The 21,785-nt window shown below is 33.2% G+C and overlaps 1 protein-coding gene and 1 pseudogene across 11 annotated transcripts; one reads left to right on the top strand and one right to left on the bottom strand.

Moving 5' to 3' along the window:
* Nucleotides 1-3,879: 3,879 nt before the first annotated feature.
* On the bottom strand, nt 3,880-6,262 carry LOC126699856 (protein FAR1-RELATED SEQUENCE 11-like; annotated as a pseudogene).
* A 6,476-nt stretch (nt 6,263-12,738) lies between these two features.
* Nucleotides 12,739-21,695, top strand: LOC126713841 (zinc finger CCCH domain-containing protein 14-like). 11 transcript variants are annotated; one of them, XM_050413725.1, is made up of 3 exons: nt 12,739-14,075; nt 14,868-14,882; nt 20,906-21,169. In XM_050413725.1, the coding sequence occupies exons 1-3, from the start codon at nt 13,386-13,388 to the stop codon at nt 21,143-21,145; spliced, it is 945 nt and encodes a 314-aa protein (XP_050269682.1). In that variant the 5' UTR covers nt 12,739-13,385; the 3' UTR covers nt 21,146-21,169. The 11 variants fall into 11 exon arrangements, with proteins under 11 accessions (XP_050269682.1, XP_050269687.1, XP_050269686.1 ...); XM_050413721.1 differs by lacking the exon at nt 20,906-21,169 and adding an exon at nt 21,182-21,695 and having other exon boundaries at nt 12,741-14,075; nt 14,865-15,230; XM_050413719.1 differs by lacking the exon at nt 20,906-21,169 and having other exon boundaries at nt 12,741-13,144; nt 13,380-14,075; nt 14,865-15,738.
* Nucleotides 21,696-21,785: the final 90 nt, after the last annotated feature.

Below are 21,785 nucleotides of genomic sequence, written 5' to 3'. Positions count from 1 at the left end.
TTAATGCTTTTCAATTGGCAGGTAAAAGGATGGATGAGAAATTTGAGAGAGTGAGTTCTTTGAAAATGTGTGTGCGTGAAGGAAAATGAAGAAATGTAGAAGAAGAAAGAAGATAAAGGTGTTGAGGAAATCAAATAAAGGAGATGAAGAAAGTGGATATTTGTGAAGAAATGGGTGGATGAGAAAAAAAGAGGAAAAAAATTTAAAAAAAATAAAGAAAAGAAAATAAAGGGTCATACGTGGGTGGGTGTTGGGTAAGGGTATAAAAAAAAAAAAACCTTTTATTTAATAAAAAAATATAATTTAATATAATGATTGATGGGACTATGACAGATATACATTTCATGGTGTTACCAATGCTAAGATATAATTAAGTATAAAAGGCCTGATATTAAAAAAAACGAAAAAAAAAATTATGAAAGAAACTACAATACTTTATATCATACTATATATAATAAAAGTTGCACTTAAACACAATGGTTGCGTCAAGTGGCCTCACCAAATTATAAATTTTTTAAAATTTTAGATTTTAAGAAAATATATATATATATATATATATATATATATATAATTTTTCTTCTCCTATCATTTCTAAATGGATAAAAATCTTAAAGAACTAAATAAAAGTTGTTTCACATGATACAAATCTTAATTTGATTATAGTTGAATTACACTTGTTGTGCTTAATATGTCTCCATGTAGTTTCCTTTAAGGATTATGTATTCAAATTGAAATAAAATTATATTAACCTTAGACTTTTTGTTTAAAGTTGCAACGTACCAAACATTTGCATATATGGATTCAGCTTTTTTTTTTTTTTTTTTTTTTTGGGAGAGAATTTCAACCTATGGCGTTCACTCCTGATGATAGCTCTTTATCATCAGACCGAGACATCAATTAGTTTTTGGTGTAGGTGAGGATTGAACTCTAGATCTCTTATACAACCATCAGAGACTTTACAAGTTGAGATAACTGGAACTCACATCTATGGATTGAGCTTTGAGATGTTTGTTTCCCAGAAAAACAATGCATATGGTCTTAATTTGCAATTAATGCTTCTAAAAACAATTGCAATTAATGCGGTGATAGATCATAATGTGGTGATATGGGGTACTGCAATGGGGTGGCAATTTATGTTCGCGGCTTGGGTTCGTGTCGTGTTGAGCCATGAGTATTTGGCTATATAGGTTGACCCGAATCCAACCTATTTAGTAAACGTGTCAGGAATCCTTAACCCGAACACAACCTATTTATTAAACAGGTCAACCCGAACTGACATGTTCAATTCGTTTAATTAACAAGCCATGTAAAGGTCAATACAAATGACCCATTTAATAATCTATTTGATTAATAGGTCATACTTATCATATATAATTTTTATCAATTCTCATGTCTAAAATTAAAATACAATTATAACTATAAATATAGTAATAAACATATAAAAACAAACCACTAATGAAGCAATAATATTAAAATAAATAATAAATTTATAAGCTAAACAGGTCAAACAGGTTCGCATGTCGAACACGAACACGACCCATTTATTAAACGGGTTAGTCGTGTCAACCCAAATATGACTTGAACCCATTTAACATCAACCCATGGCCTATTTATAAATGGGTTAATAGTGTCAGATTCACGGGTTGTATCAGAGTTTGCCGCCACTAGTACTGCTTAGTGATTATATGCTCACATGTAATAGGTTCTGTAACAATCAAATATACTTGACGCCTGTGTATTATTAAAAAAAAAGTTTGTTATAAAATTCCATTAGACTAATATTATATTAATATTAGACATATATATATATATATATATATATATATATCTCATATGATTGATAATTTGATTACAATTCAAATTCTTCTCCTATAATTTCTAAGTTGATACAAATCTTAATTTGATTACAATCCAAATTCTTCATCTAATCCATCTACTATAATTTCTAAGTTGATAAAAATCTTAATTTAATTATAATCCAAATTCTTTATCTAATCCTTAATTTTTAAGCGTAGTGTATTATCATCCAAATTCTTCATCTGATTCATCTAATCCTTATTTTTACATGTAGTGAATTCAAAAAGAGATTAAATTTAGTTGGTTTTCATCTTTGAGAAGTAAATTTAGTTGGTTGGTGCCATACAACTACAACCTACAATTGTATCTATCTAAATATTATCAACAAAACCTAAAATAATAGGCAACATTAAAATGGCTATGGCTCGTAATTTATATATGGTTAACACTTCTACTACTCTACATGTTAGCAAGTATAATGAAAAGATATTTTGTTTTGCTGCTCATTTTTCAAGAATATTTAACCATAATTAGTATAATTTAAAATATCATGATCACAACTAGTCAAAATCAATAAGAGTACTTAGCTAACCAAAAAATTTAAGTATAATGCAATAATATTCTCAAAATAAAAATATAACACCCAAAAAAGAAAAAGGAAAAAACCAAGAGGAGCATCAATTAAAAATGGCATAAGATTGTCAAATATAACAAAATATTGGATTCAATCCCAATTCAAAAATACAAGTTCAAGAGCTTCTACCTAACATTTCAAACAAAATATTGGATTCAATCCCATTTCACTTGAAGTGCATGTTTTCCTTTTTTTTTTTTTTTTTGCACCATTTGAGAAAGTACAAGTCCCTTTCTCCGAACACATAGAGATGTTATGACCAACATGCTTGCAAAGCCCACAAGTCTTCTTTTGCTTTCCTAATTCTCTTCCGCCTTTCATTTGTTTTTGCTTTGGACAACCTTTTGTCTTTGATAGCAGAGGAAAATTAATGAAACTGTAAAGTTGTGATTTACAACTATGTTTTATGTTGGCTTTATTCCATGACAAAAAGTGTTATAATTGCTTTAATTTTGTCCCTTGTATTTTGTGAGATTTTATTGTATTGGGTTTAGTATTAAGTTGGTGAAGACTCAAGCTTAACTGAAGATCAGTGCATTTTGTGACTAGCTCGGGAGAAGGGTTCTCGCGAAAAGGCACGTGAGAAGCACATAACTGGAAGCTGAAGAGTCGTGCCAGGATGTCAATTTCGCGAGTATTTCGTGGGTAAGGCCTTCCCGTGAGATACTTGTGAGACTCTCTGCTTGGAGGACTTTTAAGAGTGACTTTCTTACCCTTCACCCATACTATATATACCCTTATTACCCACAAATGTAAGTGAGGCCATTCAGAGAGAAAAACCCTAGATAGGTTTTCTACAACACACACACCCATCTTTGAGAGAGAGAGCTACTCATCCTTAGTGAGAAATCATTGTAGCCTTTTCTCCTTCCCTTTCCCATTGTCATACCTTGAGAGAAGATTTGTACCCAAACACAACCCACACCTTTTCAGAGTGTAGAGAGTGTTTTGGAACTTGGGAAGCTTTGGAGAATTGCCAAAAGAAGCCAGTGAGGTTTGGCGGATGTAATCGGGTGTATTGCGGGATCCAGAAAGCTAGACAAGACACGGTTCCGAGAAACCTTGTTAGAGTAGGAACTTGGAGGGTTTAGGTACATTGGGTAGATTAGGCTTGGAGGGTCTCTTGCTAACCCATGTATCCCAACTAATTGTCTAATGGATCGATTATCGCTTAGAGGGCGACAGAGAGGTTTTTCGCCGAGTTCTTCGGTTTCCTCTTTGATAACACATCGGCATGTTATCTTATGTTTGCATTCTCTTTTCCCTTACTCTTGTGCTTTACTTTTAATGCTTGTTGTTCATGCTTATGCACTAGAGTAGTATCGGTTTATTGCACTTCATTTACTCTTGTTTTCGCACTTAGATAAGTTAGAGTAAAAGTAATCTAGCCGTATTTTTTTTATTGGGGGTCTAAATAGTTCTTGTGTTTTTCACACATTTTCGAGTATTTAGAAAAAATCTCCATCAATCACACCATTAACATTGGCATCAATCACATTTTCCTTGCCTACTAAATTTTCATCATCCAACACTAGCAATTCTTTTTCACTTAATGAAGTTTCACAACACCAACGTGAAGGTAAATACAATGGTGGAATATGGTAACAATCTTTGTGAAATAATACACTAAGAATGTGACAGCAAAGTATACTCCAAAATTCAAAATGTTTGCAACTACAATTAGTCACCACACCATCCCATAAGACCTTGTGTTTTTTACTAGTTTCATCTTTATAATATTGTAGTACAAATTTAATACAGTTTTCTTGATAAACTGAATATTGTGTTGCTCTCTCAAACTCTTTTTGAAAATTTTTGAAAGCATAAGGTGTCAAAACATTGTGTACTTGGTTTTCTTATGGTGACAATGTTCTTAAAGAAGAACCTCTAAATATCTCTAATATTGTATCATGTGATTGTGTTTGTTCAATATCTTTAATGGCAAGATCAACCTAAGATTATAGATAACAAAATCAATTAAAAACTTTTATATGACATATATAGACTACAAATATTAACAAATAAAAAAATAAAACAAATTATACAACAAAAGAAATCAATGCTAAGTATTGACTTGTTTAATAAGTTGAATCAAGTTTATGTGAGAACTAACAAACCGTTTAATAAAGGCATTTATACTTTCCGATCTTCCGGTTGTTATCATTCCACCAAAAATATTTCCACGAAGGTAACATGGTACCCAGAAGTACTTGATTTGATATAAACCAATTACATGCTTGTTAGTAAGTATGTCATACTTTTCCATAACTTGAGTCCATTGACCCTTAAATTCTTCACATGAGTCTAACTTGTAGAACTTTATGCACCAATTTGAATATAGATTACGAAGAATAAATGTAAACCAACCACTAAACTTAGCGGTAATATGCCATATACAAAAGGCATGTTTTGTGAGTAGTAATTTTTTTGATATTGCCTTCGTAATCCATGGATCTTGATCTGTCAAAATTGTCTTGGGTTGTTTCTTCATTAAACATGCAAAATTCTGCTAATAAAAAAATTTGTATTAGAACATGTAAACATTTCAAATGATATGTATTAATATTATTCCACTAATTAATTAAATAAAATGGCAAAATGATTGTACAAAGTTATAAGATAAATAGAGTACCTTTATTAGCCATCAAAAAGTGCTAGTTGTTTTATTTCGAAGAAGTGCACAATCAAAGAGAATAGTCTTTCCATGATTACTGACATCAACAAAAATACCAAAAGACATATCATAAGCATTTACCTTGTAAGTAGTATAAAAGACAACCACATCTCCATATTTTTGGTACAAAACTAAGAGGGTGCGACCAAAAAATATGCTCTAACCTTTTCTCTTCATCAGTTGTGAATGCATATTGAAACTTAAAATTCCTTTCTTTAGCAACTTTACCAAATTGTAAGAGATCCATAGCATCATTCACAGCATGCATCTTTCTCATTTTCACATAAAGATTACGAAAGTCCCATTGAAAAAATGGAAGATGTCCATGTTTCACATTTTTCTTAAGTTCCATAACATGTATAATTTACCTAATTGAAATTCCATCTTCTTTGTATAAGAGAATGAAATTTTTATCATCTTCAGTGATAACTCGATTGGTCGGAAGAAATTGTACACTTGAAGGGGACAACCATTCATGATTGTGATCTACAACAAAAAATAGTGACATGCCATTCTTTCGGAAAAATGTCTATTGACTTTCGCAATACAATAGTTAGACGAGCTTTGCATCCACATTTTAAAGACATTCTATTTCATTTCTCCTTAGATGGATCCACCATTTTTAGTGGTTGCCTACCTTCCCGATGACAAAAGAAATTATGTCTTCCTATTTCTCCATTTTTTTCTCCGAATGACATTTTCAAATTGTAAAACCATTTCAATTTGCATAATTTTTATAGAAAATGAAAGCTTCTTCTTCACTAAAAAAACATTGACCAACAAAAGGCTCAATTCGATTGAATGTATATCCTCATATTCCTCAATAAGCCCATCTCATCTATTGGACATTCATTCCAATCAACTATTTCCCCTCCACATGTGTTATTATTTTTTCCATCATCCAAAAACTTATTTAACTCAACACAATTCCTTGAAACACTTCCATGAATCTCACTTGCAATTAAATCATCATCAATTTGTGCTATATTAAAACAAGAATTAAAAAAAAAAAATCAATATCATATTATACGTTAAATGAAATATGGATTACAAATAAAATAAAAAATAATAGTACCTTATTGAGGTAGTTCATTTAAGTCAAAGTAATTCAATGGACCAAGTTGATAAGTCTCACTTGCAACTAAATTGTCATCCATTTGTACTACATTAAAACAAGATTAAAACAATCAATATTCAATATCATATTTTAGGATAAACGAAAAATAAAATGATACAAATAAAATAAAATAATAGTTCATTCTTGAAGTAATTCATTTAAGTTAAAACAATTCCTTTCAACAACTTGATGAGTCTCACTTATAACTAAATTCTCATCCAACTTGATGAGTCTTAACTTGGTGCTACATTAAAACAAGATTAAAACAATCCACATCATATTTTAGGATAAATGAAAAAAAAAATTATACAAATAAAAAAGATTAACCTCATATTCAAATACATTTAAAAATAAATATGAATTTAATAAAATAAAATTATTGTACCTTGCAAAATAATTGCTTAATCCTTCATTGAACATTTGAACTTTTCTCATCTTTTTTTTTTTTTTTTTTTTTTTTTTTTTTTGAAGTGGGTTTGATAATGGTAAAGTGAATGAAAGTGAGTTTGATATTGGTAAAGTGAAAGAAGATGAAGAGTAAAATATTGATAAAGTGAAATTGGGAGGGAAATAAAAAGTGAAATGGAGGGAAATGTGTTAAAGGGGCATTTTTGTCCTATAATTACTGAAGAAACCAAGATACACGTTTTACACAAACCAAAGATGAAAAGTAAGGGTATGTTTGGTGACTTTTTATTCTCTTTATTTTCTATTTTCAAAAATAATTTTCTATTTTTGAAACAAAAAACTTGTTTGCAACCCAAAATAGACAGAAAAAAGCTGTTTTCAAAACTCCATATGTGAAGGAAACTGAAAACATGCAAAATGCAGTTTTCAGTTTCTAATTTTCAAAAGTTAATGAAAACATGCATTTAATTTAATGAATTTGTCTCATTTAATGAGTTAACATTAGAGTTCAAATTTTAGTAACAACATATTTTAGTATTTTCTATTTTTTCTTTCAAAAAATTATCTTTTTAATTTCAACTAACCAAACATGTTTTTGATTTCAAAAATACAAGAAAATTCTTTTTTCTTTATATTCCCAAAAACAAGTTTTTGAAAATAGAAAACAAAAACTGGTACCAAACATAACCTAATTTTTAGCCCATTTCCTATGCAGGTGGGATCGAGGGGTTGGTTCATTAACAGGTGCTGGCTGGCACCTGTTAACGAAACCGATATAAATATATATATATATATATATATATATATATTTATATATATATATATATATATTTATATATATATGTAGAGAGAGAGAGAGAGAGAGAGAGAGAGAGAGAGATGGGTTCAAGTTACACCTGGTGTAACTCTTGTAAAGTTACAACTGGTGTAACTCTTGTAAAGTTACACCTGGTGTAAGTCTTGTAAAATTACACAGTTTTTACACCGCAGATTTCTAAAAGATCTAATGGTTAAAAAAAACACCATTAAATGTTATTGTTTTTCACTTTTGTCTCTCTCCTTATTTATTGTTTTTCACTTGATTAAAGGGCACTTGCCATTTTCAGCAACCCACTTTTCAAATGAGTATATATATATATATATATATATATAGAGAGAGAGAGAGAGAGAGAGAGAGAGAGAGAGAGAGAGAGAGAGAGAGAGAGAGAGAGAGAGAGAGATGGGTTCAAGTTACACTTGGTGTAACTCTTGTAAAGTTACACCTGGTGTAACTCTTGTAAAATTACACATTTTTTACACCGTAGATTTCTAAAAGATCTAATGGTTAAAAAAAAACACCATTAAATGTTATTGCTTTTCACTTTTGTCTCTCTCCTTATTTATTGTTTTTCACTTGATTAAAGGTCACTTGCCATTTTCAGCAACCCACTTTTTAAATGAGTCATTAAACTCTCTCCACCCAACACACTTGATTTGGCCATGGTTTTTTTTTTGTATAAAAATAACAAAGGCACGAGGACAAATCCTTCAAAAAATGATAATACAGAAAGAGTAATGCTACAGACACAAACTATTTTACAACATTTTTACAAATTGCTGATATGGCTTTAGCATTTTCCAAATAGTTATTGTAAGTGAAAATGTGATATTAGTGATGAAGCTATATTAGAACTAGTAAGAATTCGCTACATTAGCAGTTTGTAAAAATGTTGTAAAATAGTTTGTGTCTGTAACATTACTCATACAATAATTCTACACAACTTTAACTTTAAATTTAAATCATCACAATTCTGAATCACAAAGATGAGAAAAGACTTCATTAAAATTTAAGAGTAGAAACTAATATTTAATTCTATATCCTATCACCATAGCGAGGCAACTTCCTAAAACATATATTGGTAGAACAATTACACTCACCCACAGCCACAAGGATCTCTAGTAAAAAAACACTTTCAAATTAATAGCTATAAACCATACAACCACAACTACAACCACACAAAAGAATGTGCTCTCTTAGTTTCAGTCAGCTCTAGACTGACCAGCTCAGGAAGAAAGGATGATGCCAACAATAAGACCATAGAGAGCCAGTTCTTTGGCAAAAATAAAAAATAAGAATAAGAATCATCCCAACAAAAAGCTTTGGCTGTTGTGCATTAGCTCTGAAGTAGATTAGTTTGGTTTCTAGGTTGTTAAAAATAGCGTGTGCTTTTAATCAAGTGAAAAATAATAAAACATTAAATAAGGAGAGAGAAAAAGTTGCTGGTATTAATTAGGAATGAGGTGGAAAGTAATAGTATTTAATGATATTTTTTTAACCGTTAAATCTTTTAGAAATCTACGGTGTAAAAAAGGTGTAACTTTACAAGAGTTACACTAGGTGTAACTTTACAAGAGTTACACTAGGTGTAACTTGAACCCATCTCATATATATCTATCTATATATATCTATAGATGGGTTTAAGTTATACCTGGTGTAACTTTACAAGAGTTACACATTTTTGGGACCATTGATTACTATTAGATCTAAGGGTCAAAAACCACTCATAGTAATGTCATTATTATTTCCTAAAAATTAGTGATTTAGGCATTAACTCTTCTTATTAAAAGAAAGGAAAAAAAAAAAAAACACTATAGCTTTAACTCTCCACTATCCTCCACATCATCATCTTCTTCCTCTCATCCTCTCTCACATCTTTCTTCTTGCACTATGTACTTTTAAGTCATCATTATTATTACTCAAACTATGCCCAGTCAGTCAATCAGAAGAGCATTTTAGTGAATAAATCGACAAAATCAGAGCCTTTTTTCAAGTATTTGTCCCTGTTTCCCTTTCAACTGTTCATGTTCAAGCATCATTCTAAAGGAAGTCAAGGTGCACTTTTGTAATTATTCCCCTATCCCAAGCCCATTTCAACAGCTTTAACCCTCATTCTATTTAAGCACTCATACCTCCCACTCTCTCTCACCCTAGTCTCCCTTAATAGTTCAAAACTTGTCCTCCTAATTTCTTCTCTTTCAATCCATGTTTCTTAGGCTATGTTTGTTTCGCCTAAAAAGGATTTTAGGAAATCATTTTATACCAGCTTATGTGTTTGGTACCTATAGAAAATTGGGTCAAACGGAAATCATTTTACATGTTGACTGTAAAATGAGGCCTTTCACCCGTAAAACCATTTAAGGTTTTATTTTACCTTCAAATGATTTCCACCCCAGGAAAATAGAAGAGAGAGAAAGAGAGAGAAACAGCAAGAAAAGATCGCACTAGAAACAACCCCAGATCGCACCACTGCCCCCAACCCCAGATCGCACCACCGCCCACAACCCTAGATCGCACCACCGCCCACAACCCCAGATCTCACCGTTCTCGTCGCACCCCAGTATCGGCAAGATCACACTCACAAACAATCCTCACACGAAAATTGTTTGAGAGCTGAGAAAATGATTGAGAAAATGTGAAAAATTTGTAGGAAAATAGCATTTTCAGAATGTTACAAAACATCGAAAATTGTTTTCTGGACTATTTTCCATTGCAGAACCACACATCTGGATTTCATTTTCCTTATGGGAATTCACTTTCCCTGCATTTATTTTACACTCAGAATTCGATTTACATAGAACCAAACGTAGCCTTAGTTACAAATCTTCAGTCTTTGATCTTATAGATCATACCAATTATGAGATTTTAGGTACGTAATGGGATAAGTTCTTTATTTTCCAGATTATAAAGAAAAAAAGGTTCTTTGATTTTTGTTGGGAAGAAAAGACCAAGTGAGTAATATATTACTCCCTAGAAATCAATGGTGATGGCCTAAAAGTACATCGTGCAAGAAGAAAGATGTGAGTGAGGATGAGAGGAAGAATATGATGACGTGGAGGTTAGTGGAGAGTTAATGCTATAGTTTCTTTCTCTCTCTCTCTCTCTCTCTCTCTCTTTAATAAGAAGAGTTAATACCTAAATCACTAATTTTTAGAAAGTAATAATGACATTACTATGAGTGTTTTTTGACTCGTAAATCTAATAGTAATCAATGGTCCAAAAAATGTGTACCTCTTGTAAAGTTACATCAGGTGTAACTTGAACCCATCTCATATCAATGTCAATGGAACCCAAAAAAGTATTTCCTCCATATTTGGAGTTGATGTACACTAGAAAATTGATTGTTGATTAGAAGCCCAAATGTAATTAAATTATAGGTATCTTCTCAATGGTTATCAAAAAAACAAAAAAAGTGTCTTCACAGTTCACAAGCGTACAGCCTTTATGCAAATCTCTGCCTTCTTCGTCTCTATCATGTTCTCTTCTTCTTCTTCTTCTTCTCTTTTTTTTATTTTTTATTTATTCATAATTGTTTTGTTCCATGTGTTACTGAGTTCGTAATAGACATTTAACATATAGGTAAAATATATATATATATATATATATATATATATATATATATATATATGAACTACCATTTGAAAATAAACTTGTTCTTCTTAATCGATCAAATAAAAAATGAACTACTATTTTCAAGCACTTAGCTGAAGTTACTTGACCATTCTATTCCTCACTGATTATCTATCTCAGATATTTTTCTTGTATATATATATATATATATATATATATATATATATATATATTTTCAAGTATAGAAATGCAAGTTGTTAAAAATGGCAGTATGCCCTTTAATCAAGCAAAAATCAATAAATAAGGAGAGAGAGAAAATGTTAGTATTAATTATGAATGAGATGGAAAGTAATAGCATTTAATGATATTTTTTTAGCCATTAGATCATTTACAAATCTATGGTATAAAAAATGTATAATTTTATAAGAGTTACACTAGGTGTAACTTGAACTCATTTCATGCATGGTACCTTAATTACTTACAACTTTATTTACCGACTCAATTCATGGGCTCCTCCCTAATCTCCATTTAATACCCTGTGCAGGACTAAACACATTTCTGTGGAGAGATTTAAAGTGCTAGTAGGCTCGTGGGCCATTTGCAAGCCCATATAATTCATTTGCAATTGGACACCGTACCCCAGAATGATAAAAGAGAGTTTTAGTCCATGGATATAAAACGTTTTTAAAAATTTGACAGGTAAGGAAGGTGAAAGGACCTATTAGATGTCCATGTTAGAAACTTAGAGTGTATTTGGATAGAACTTATTTTACTGAAATTGAAAATTGAAAACTGAAAACAATGTAGCAAAATAATTTTTAAATATGTGAATAGTACTGTGGGACCCATTTTTAATGAAAAAATTGATAAAAAATGAAATTTGTGGGTCCATAAACAGTGCACGGACCCACTGATTGACAGAAAAGTAAAAAAAACAGGGCCAAACAGTACTGAACAGTACTCTATTGTTGCGCTTGTCCCCTGAAATGCGTGTAGAAAAAAAAAACAAAAAAAGCAAAACGCAAAACGCAAAAGTAAAACTCAGACGTGGATCCAAACTTACACTTAAGAAAATATTAACGAATTAAGTTATAAGACTTGTGGTCTATAGTTCTAAAGCCTGTCATTCAAATTTTAAAGAAACAATTTCAAAGACTACATAGTGCAACTATATTTGGTTCCTTGATTTTCATACAAATTTCCAAATAATAATCCCTCTCTTTTTCTAGGTTAGAAAAGGGTACGGGACTGGACCGAACTGGCCATTTTAATTTATGATGAGTACCAGCAATTGCAGTTAGCCTAAGACGAACTGAACAAAATAAAATAAAATGTTGTTTTCTTTGACAAAGCGGTTGTTGGTTCAATAACAATGAAGACATTACCAAATAGAACTTGATTGAGATGGTGATACCAAAAAAAGAGGGGCATAGAGTGTTAGTTAAAGCTGTAATAAAGAAGCAAAACCATAGTTCTAAAATAATAATAATAATTGTTGTACATATATTTATATATATCAACCATACTTTCATTATTACTTGTAAAAAAGCACATCTTAGTCCACCTTCATGACAATGAAAATGAAACCTCCATGTAAGATAACTACCACCACCACCACCTCAAAATACTTCCATGCCACGCCAACAATATTCCTTCCCACCAAACTCTAACCGAAACTCATATATATATATATATATATATATATATTTCTCTCTAACTTAAGCCTCACTCACATGACCCATTCTTTGAGATTTGAGTCTCTCTCTCTCTCTACTAATTTTCTGTTGGGGCTTCTGTTCTGTAACGGTTTGGCTCTGGTCTCAGTGGAGGGAGGGAACCCCATTCTACTGAGAGATAATCAGGTCTATGTCGCACCAGCTTCCCCTTCTTTCCTAAACCAATAAATTAATTCCACGTGTCCGATAAATTAAAATTAGGAAAAATAAATAGTGACTTAATTTATTCTAATTATACAATTTCCCTGCTCTTGCTCTTGCTCTTGCAGCCTCACCCTTCCCGCCCAACTAGTCCTTATAAATTCCTTTTTTCTTGATTTCCTTTGCTTCGCTTTCAGTCTCAGTCTCAGTCTCACGCTTAATTCATTTCTTCTGTTCTGAGGCTCATCAGGTCGGTTTCTATTCTCTAATCTTTTGAGAATTCCATTTCTGATATCGATTCTGGATTGTTCATTTGCTCTTTATTTTCTGTTTATTTAATTTTAATTACTTTCACACTCAAATTTCTCATCATTATATTTTCTTAATTTAATTTGAACCTGTTTCATTCGTTCTAGAAGATTCTGTAACTTAGAACTTGTTTCTAAGATTTTCTTTTTCCTGTTTGTTTCTCGGGAAAATTTCAGACACAAATGGAGAACGACGCGTCTCCTCCATCAACCACCACCGCGGCATCAACTCCACCGCGTGAAGAAACTGTCAAAACTACTCTTCACCTCGAAAACCAAAACTTCGGCACCGACTTCGCTTCCCTCTACCACTCCATTTTCCCGCCAAAATCACCATTGCCGACCACCACCTCGATCTCCCTCATGAGCAGCCCTTCCACGTGTTCCTCCTCCATCGACGACGCCGTTTCGTCCACTCAGAACCGCCTCAACCAAGCTCGATTGATCCTCCAGTACCAAGAACTCAACGACCACTACGATCTCTGCCGAGCTCGCCTCATCGATCTTCTCTCTGAGGCCGAGTCTCTCCGCCACGAGAACGCTGAGCTCCGCCTCGCTAACGCCGAGCTTCTCAAGCTTCTCTCATCCCAAGCCTCATTCCACAATCTCCTCCTCTCTTCTTCGTATCCAAACCGCTCTTTCCTCCAAGACCTTCGCCGCCTCTCCACCGAAGACGAAGAACACTCCGAAAACCGTACCAACCTGTTCGATAACCGGTTCTCGCTCCCCAAGAGCATCTCGGTCCGGTCCACTGGTTTCACCAAGGCGAACCTCCCTCCTCCTCCTCCTCCTCCTGTTGCTAATACTGGTCCGACTCTGAGTCGCTCCTCGACTCGGTCACGTGCCCCGCCGAGTCAACTCGGCTCTGCATCGGTGAGTTCTTCCTCATACTTCAAAAGTTGTTAATTTGTAACTGCTAGAGCTCCTTTTTTTCCATTATAAAAAGTTAATTTGAAATGCTAGAATTTATTTTGTCCTCTTACTTATATTTTTTAATTTGTCAAATTAGATTCATACCTTATGTCAATTTTAATTTGTTTTTTTTTCTAAATTTTTTCAACAAAAAATTACTTTTCATTTATCACGTGGAGGTTTGATTACAGACTAAATTGACTTCAATTGACATCTAAAATATGGCCTCTCCAAAATCATTTTTGAGATCGAGACCATTTTTTTCCTTTATATTTTTAATATTAATCAGCAATTTTATCCATTAAATTGAATTAATTAGTTTTAAAAATTGAGTGCTAAAATTGATCTAATTATTGATAGTCCATGACAAAATTGATATAATTAGGTATAAAAACGAAAAATTGAAACCATACACCAATGTAGTTTGTTACAATTTTTTAATATATAGGATTAATTAATGTAAGATTATTATTTTTTTGGGTTGAACTTATAGTTTGTTACAATTTTTTGGGTACACATATAGTTTTATACATATCCTTAAAAACAATTCGATCTGATGATTTATAGTTGGACTTGAAGTTACAAGTACAGTTTTCTTTTTCTTAATTTACATGATTAAATTGTAGCATTATTATTATTTATTGATGAAATTAAATTGGAATTTGGACAAAACTTGGATTCCGAGAGTGTTGTAGTTTAGTATTGTATTGTTTTTAATTATATTTGTTGATAATTTGTGTGGGTGTGCAGCAGCAGCAGCAGCAGCAAAGGGTGTACATGGCAGGGAAGGGAGAGGAGGATAAAGAGGCAGTGGAGTTGGAGGTATACAATCAAGGGATGATGAAGACAGAGCTGTGCAACAAGTGGCAAGAGACCGGCACGTGTCCATACGGTGACCACTGCCAGTTCGCTCACGGCATCACTGAACTACGTCCTGTCATCAGGCACCCACGCTACAAGACCGAGCTTTGCAGGATGGTCCTTGCCGGCGACACCTGTCCCTACGGCCACAGGTGCCACTTCCGCCACACTCTCACCGACCAAGAGAAGTCCTTCTTGCTCGCCCCACCTCCACGTTGATAGATACTATAACATTTTCCAACTATATACTACTACCTACTTATATAACACATCATCATGATAATGATGCTTGAACCTGCACTACGCTGTTTTGGGATTGTACATATTTTTCATCTTTTCATATTGTAGTAGTAAATAAAAGGACAAAATAAGACCACAATTGAAAAAAAAAAAAAAAAAAAAGAAGGAATAAAAGACACTATTGAAGAAGAAGAAGAATATGTATATTAGTTAGTTAGTGTTAGCTTGTATGATGGGAATGTTGGTACCGTGGTTTTATTGTTGAAGAAGAAAAAAAAAAGGGGTTGTGTGTATAGTTGCTGGTAGAAATCAACTTGAATTTTGGGATGGTGCAATGTGCATATATATGCATGTATTATTGTATACGCATATAGTTGCGGTTACATCAACCTAACTAACCAAACATCCAAATTCTGAGAGTTTGTAATGATGATTTTTGTCAAAGTGGTTGTAGTAGTAGCAGTAGTACGCAACTTTCAATTCAAGTTAGTTACAGCAATTACAATTCATCTCTTTCTCTCTATGTTTTGGATATGGATGTGTGTCTGTGTAGACAACACAAGGACTGTTTTGTTGCTCGTCGTCACATCCTGTGATTGGTAGCTGAACCTTTGGCTTCAAATGTCATTTTCTTTTTCCACATGAATTGTTGAAATCCGACTATTTAGTACCAAATGGATATGATTCGAAAAGGAATGATATGCATGCATGACGTTTTATCTGTTTACCGCTCTCTGTTTGATAGTGCTTCTTTGCCCTCCCATTAAATTTATACTTACTTACATACCCTTTTCAAAAACCTATATTGTAGAATTTAGGTTTGACTCATCTTTAATTCCTTTTTAACTGGACATATCCTTTTATTTTAAATGTACAATGATAGATGGTAGGAGATTTTAATCTCCATATTTTATTTAGTTAGTGAATGTTGTGGCAGTCTTTCATTAAAACAAAAGGAGATTACAATTAAAAAAATACTAGAAGAAAGCCAAACCAGTAGAAGTTTCAATCACTCTGGCTGCTTTGAAAATTGTTACTACAATATTTGGACAAAGCATTAAACATTTTGGGCTTGTTAGTTTGATGCATGGTCCAGATGTTTTTCCCCCCCTTAATTTAACTGAGCAATTGAACTAGAGAGAAGATGACGCATTGTTTCTATTGCCATTACGTGCTGAAACTGGACTCTTTAAGAATAGGATTAGAATTTTGGGTCCGTCAAAAATTCTTGGTTGCTAATAGGCATTTTTCTTGTAGTGATCATCTCCAAGTTCTCCAACAACCTAGTCATTTGCCCTCAATGAAACATAAGTATTAAATTATTAATCCCTCCCAAGTCCCTTCTAATTTACTACACTTACTTATTAAGAAAGCTAATTTATTGCAATTAGGGATTTTGTTAACAGGTGCCAGCCAGTACCTGTTAATGAACCAGTTGTGATTCATTTATGATGTATCACAAATCTCACTACATAGGAAATTAGCAAAGTTTTACATTACAAGTACTTTGGATTCGCCGAAGCTAGTTGTAAAGTCACAACCACTATACCAATTTCTTGCCTTCCTATTCAGATTGCCTATCACCAATGGAGATGATATATTGTTAAGAGCTTGCATTTGTCATTTCTTTTAGTGTCGTTTGGATAATTTAGCAGTCTTTCCGCTCGAAGTTTACATTTCAAACACTACCATAATTAAATAGAAATATAGTATAATTTCTAATGGAAAAATACTACTGTGCACTCAACTATATTCACACATCATACATACTGTGTACAATGTGAATATTCTTGAAAAAGTGTGGACATTGTTGATGTGCACTAATCATGGTCCTTTTCTAATCGCAAAAAGGTTCTCTATTTTTCTTCTTTTGTTTGTTTGTTTATTTGTTGTTGTTAATGTTATGCGAGCTTGGGCTTGTCATGGGAAAAAGGGTGAAAGATTGTCTCCCGACTGTTAATCATTTTGAATTATTTAGTTCATAGTAAAATATTATGAAGTACGTACTGGCAAAAAAAAATACTCATACTAAAGAATTATCAAAGAGGTTGTTATCTGGATCCTTGAAATTACTCATGTAATGGTTTATATATGTTATTCTTCCTAGAACATAACGCGTTCATACACTCACCAAGTGATTCCGCAAGGGTTATATTTTTGTATATTGGCATATCTGAGATCCAAACGCACATTTTATGTAATTGATTCTAAATTTAAGTGTATCCAATTTATTGACAAGTGGTATGAATATTGAAGACACATGATTGCTCAAGAAAAAACTAAGTATAGGTCCTCAATACCTCCTTGATACCTACCGATCTATCAAGAATAAATAATCTTGATATCTGGCTCGACATCTCTCGATTTATCAAGCTACATGAAAACTAAATAGTAATTTCTATTTCAGCCCATAATGACTTGGCCTATCTTGGAATTTATATGCTAGGATTCCAGAACATATAAAAAGTGATATTTTATGGCCGTCATCATGTACATAAAGAGACACACACACATATATTAGTAGTTGCTGCAACGTTTTGTGCACCTAGGGTTTTGTGTCAAGCTACTACCAGTTCATCAAAGCGTTTATGAAAAACATTGCAAAAGCTACAACAATCAAAAGGTTATTGTGGTATTGTTAGTCACAATTAAAAGATTCGTACAAATGAGAAATCTTCTGCAAGAAGTAGTCCAATGGGGGATAGAAGTTGAGCTTCCTTATAGATCAGTAGATTTTATTGTAGGTAGATACTTTGGAATAGGTTAAAATTTCTTGTACTTGTCACCTCTATTCTTGCTAGTGGATTTTTTAGGAGTGATAATTTGAAATTCACTCAATGAGATTTTGTTTGTGAGAGTTTTCTCTATTATGATCAAATCGCCGTGTCAAACTTATTTTTTGGTGCATTTAACTTAATTTAGTGATTTAATTGTGTTTTAATTAGATTTACATGTAATTTGAACTAATTAATCAATTTCAATAATTGGTTAACTTAACTGGGGTTAATCTATAATCCTACTTCTCCCATGATCCGTTTATAAACTATATAAGTTGACTAAGGTTTGATGGATGCCATTGGGTTTTAGAAAATGCCGAAGTGAGGATTTCTATTATCATTGTCAATTGATTCCACGATTCTCTGTTCTTGATTGGGAGCACTTTACTCTCCCCTGATTCTCTATTGTTTCTTCCCAAATCCCTTCCACGCTTCTTCAATCTGATCCAAATCTCCAGTTCAATCATTTCTCTGCTCACCTTTTTCACCTCCCCCTACTTTTCTTACCTTCTGTCTTGCAAAGCCTTAGCACACAGCCTATATTTATGCCCCACCCAATATCTCCACGATGCTTCCTATTCATATCCTTAATCTATACTTTTCCCTTAATCTAGCCGTTCAATCTTTTCTTTGCTGTGTGTTTACTTTCCCCCCTGACCCGTTTCTCCATATAATCTTCTGATTTCACCCAATTGATAATTATTGCAATCAAAAACCCTAAAAACCCCTTTTTCAGTGATAGTTCTTCATAAGCCAAACCCTAAAATATGTTTTTTGTTTCTGTAAGCTCATGTATTCAAGTTTCATCATCATCTTTGGTGCTTTGCTATTGGCCTAGAGTGGTTATGATTATCTTCTGCAATCTAAACCCAATTTTATAGATTCTACTCACTTAATTTTTTTCCCTTCTCAAGCAACTTTCAAACCCACGCCCACTTCAGGTGAGATTAACCCCCTAATTATTACTCTCTAAACTCCCAAAACCCAAAGACAGCTATATTTGGGGAACTTAAACATCCATTTTTATAGCTAATCAGAGTGGGTATAGTGTCTCCTCCTCCACACATGCATTACCACGATCATCCCAGCTCCTCAACCCAGCTGTTTAACTCTTACCCTATGTTCAAGCAAACTCTACTACCCTATCGTTAAATCAACCAATGAAATTTCGAAAGAAATCATTCCACCACCCCACTTATATAGATGATCTTTACCCTACAAAATTTTTCAAAACTTCACCCATCTCTGAATATCTTGAAAAATAGCATACTTTGGCTTACAAATATTTAGATAAAACTTTTGAACCCCTTACACACAACTCACCCCATATACCACCCCAAAAATCTATCTTCCACACTAGTCATCTCAACCAAGCAAAGGAAAAACTTTGCACCCCTGCCCATCACCAATCCAATCACCTCTACTCTAAATCCATGGAGCCAAGTTAGAACAACAGAGAAATAGGATGGAGTAATAGCAGCAATTCAGAAGCTTGGCTAGATGATGAAGATATGGGTGATACACAAAGCCACAATAATGATGACATCCTTACCAATACCATCTTTCACAGGGGACCTATTATTCAACTAGATAGTGTTTCTCTAGAAAGGAATAGAGTGTTATGGAGGCATTGCTTGGTGGGATATCTTCTTGACAGAAGACGTTTCTCCATAAGAAGAATGCAGTCCATTCTAAACTCTGCCTGGAGGCTTAGAGGTAGCATTCGAATAGCAGAGAGGCAAGAGAGTTACTATACCATCCACTTTGAATATCCAACAGACTAGGAATATATCCTCCGTGAGAGACCTTGGTCCGTTGATGGTGCTTTGCTTGTAGTGAAACAGTGGGCTCCCAATTTGGTTCTAAACCGAATGCAGTTAACTTTCTTTACTCCCATTTTTTTTTCTTTATTGCTTGGTGAATGCTACCGTACCAACCTGTTCGATAACCAGTTCTCGCTCCCCAAGAGCATCTCGGTCCGGTCCACTAGTTTCACCAAGGAGAACCTCCTTCCTCCTTCTCCTCCTGTTGCTAATACTAGTCCGACTTCGAGTCGCTACTCGACTCAATCACGTGCCCCGCCAAGCCAACTCGGCTCTGCATCGGTGAGTTCTTCCTCATTCTTCAAAAGTTGTTAATTTGTAACTGCCAGAGCTCCTTTTTTCCATTATAAAAAGTTAATTTGAAATGCTAGAATTTATTTTGTCCTCTTACTTATATTTTTTAATTTGTTAAATTAGATTCATACTTTATGTCAATTTTGATTTTTTTTTTTCTAAATTTTTTCAACAAAAAATTACTGTTCATTTATCACGTGGAGTTTTGATTACAGACTAAATTGACTTGAATTGACATCTAATATATGGCCTCTCCAAAATCATTTTTGAGATCGAGACCCTTTTTTTCCTTTATATTTTTAATATTATTCAGCAATTTTATCCATTAAATTGAATTAATTAGTTTTAAAAATTGAGTGCTAAAATTGATCTAATTATTGATAGTCCATGACAAAATTGATATAATTAGGTATAAAAACGAAAAATTGAAACTATACACCAATGTAGTTTGTTACAATTTTTTAATATATATAGGATTAATTAATGTAAGATTATTATTTTTTTGGGTTGAACTTATAGTTTGTTACAATTTTTTGGGTACACATATAGTTTTATACATATCCTTAAAAACAATTCGATATGATGATTTATAGTTGGACTTGAAGTCACAAGTACAGTTTTCTTTTTCTTAATTTACATGATTAAATTGTAGCATTATTATTATTATTATTTATTGATGAAATTAAATTGGAATTTGGACAAATTAAAACTTGGATTCCGAGAGTGTTGTAGTTTAGTATTGTATTGTGTTTAATTATATTTGTTGATAATTTGTGTGGCTGTGCAGCAGCAGCAGCAGCAAAGGGTGTACATGGCAGGGAAGGGAGAGGAGGATAAAGAGGCAGTGGAGTTGGAGGTATACAATCAAGGGATGATGAAGACAGAGCTGTGCAACAAGTGGCAAGAGACCGGCACGCATTGCTTAATTAGATGTTTCCTTGCTGGCGACACCTGTCCCTACGGCCACAGGTGCCACTTCCGCCACACTCTCACCGACCAAGTGAGGTCCTTCTTGTTCGCCCCACCTCCACGTTGATAGATACCATAACATTTTCCAACTATATACCACCACCTACTCATATAACACATCATCATGATAATGATGCTTGAAGCTGCACTACGCTGTTTGGGGGTTGTACATATTTTTCATCTTTTCATATTGTAGTAGTAAAGAAAGGGACAAAATAAGACAACAATTGAAAAAATGAAAAAAAATAAAAAAAATAAAAAATAAAAGACACTATTGAAGAAGAAGAAGAATATGCATATTAGTTAGTTAGTGTTAGCTTGTATGATGGGAATGTTGGTACCGTGGTTTTATTGTTGAAGAAGAAAAAAAAAAAAAAAAAGGTTGTGTGTACAGCTGCTGGTAGAAATCAAATTGAATTTTGGGATGGTGCAATGTGCATATATGCATGTATTATTTATACGCATATGGTTGCGGTTACATCAACCTATCTAACCAAACATCCAAATTCTGAGAGTTTGTAATGATGATTTTTGTCAAAGTGGTTGTAGTAGTAGCAGTAGTACGCAACTTTCAATTCAAGTTAGTTACAGCAATTACCATTCATCTCTTTCTCTCTGTGTTTTGGATATGGATGTGTGTCTGTGTAGACAACACAAGGACTATTTTGTTGCTCGTCGTTACATCCTGTGATTGGTAGCTGAACCTT

Source organism: Quercus robur, chromosome 2, assembly GCF_932294415.1.
Source record: "Quercus robur chromosome 2, dhQueRobu3.1, whole genome shotgun sequence".
NCBI classification, from domain to species: domain Eukaryota; kingdom Viridiplantae; phylum Streptophyta; class Magnoliopsida; order Fagales; family Fagaceae; genus Quercus; species Quercus robur.
The sequence above is the reverse complement of the archived record's forward strand: the minus strand, read 5'-3'. Positions and strand labels throughout refer to the sequence as shown.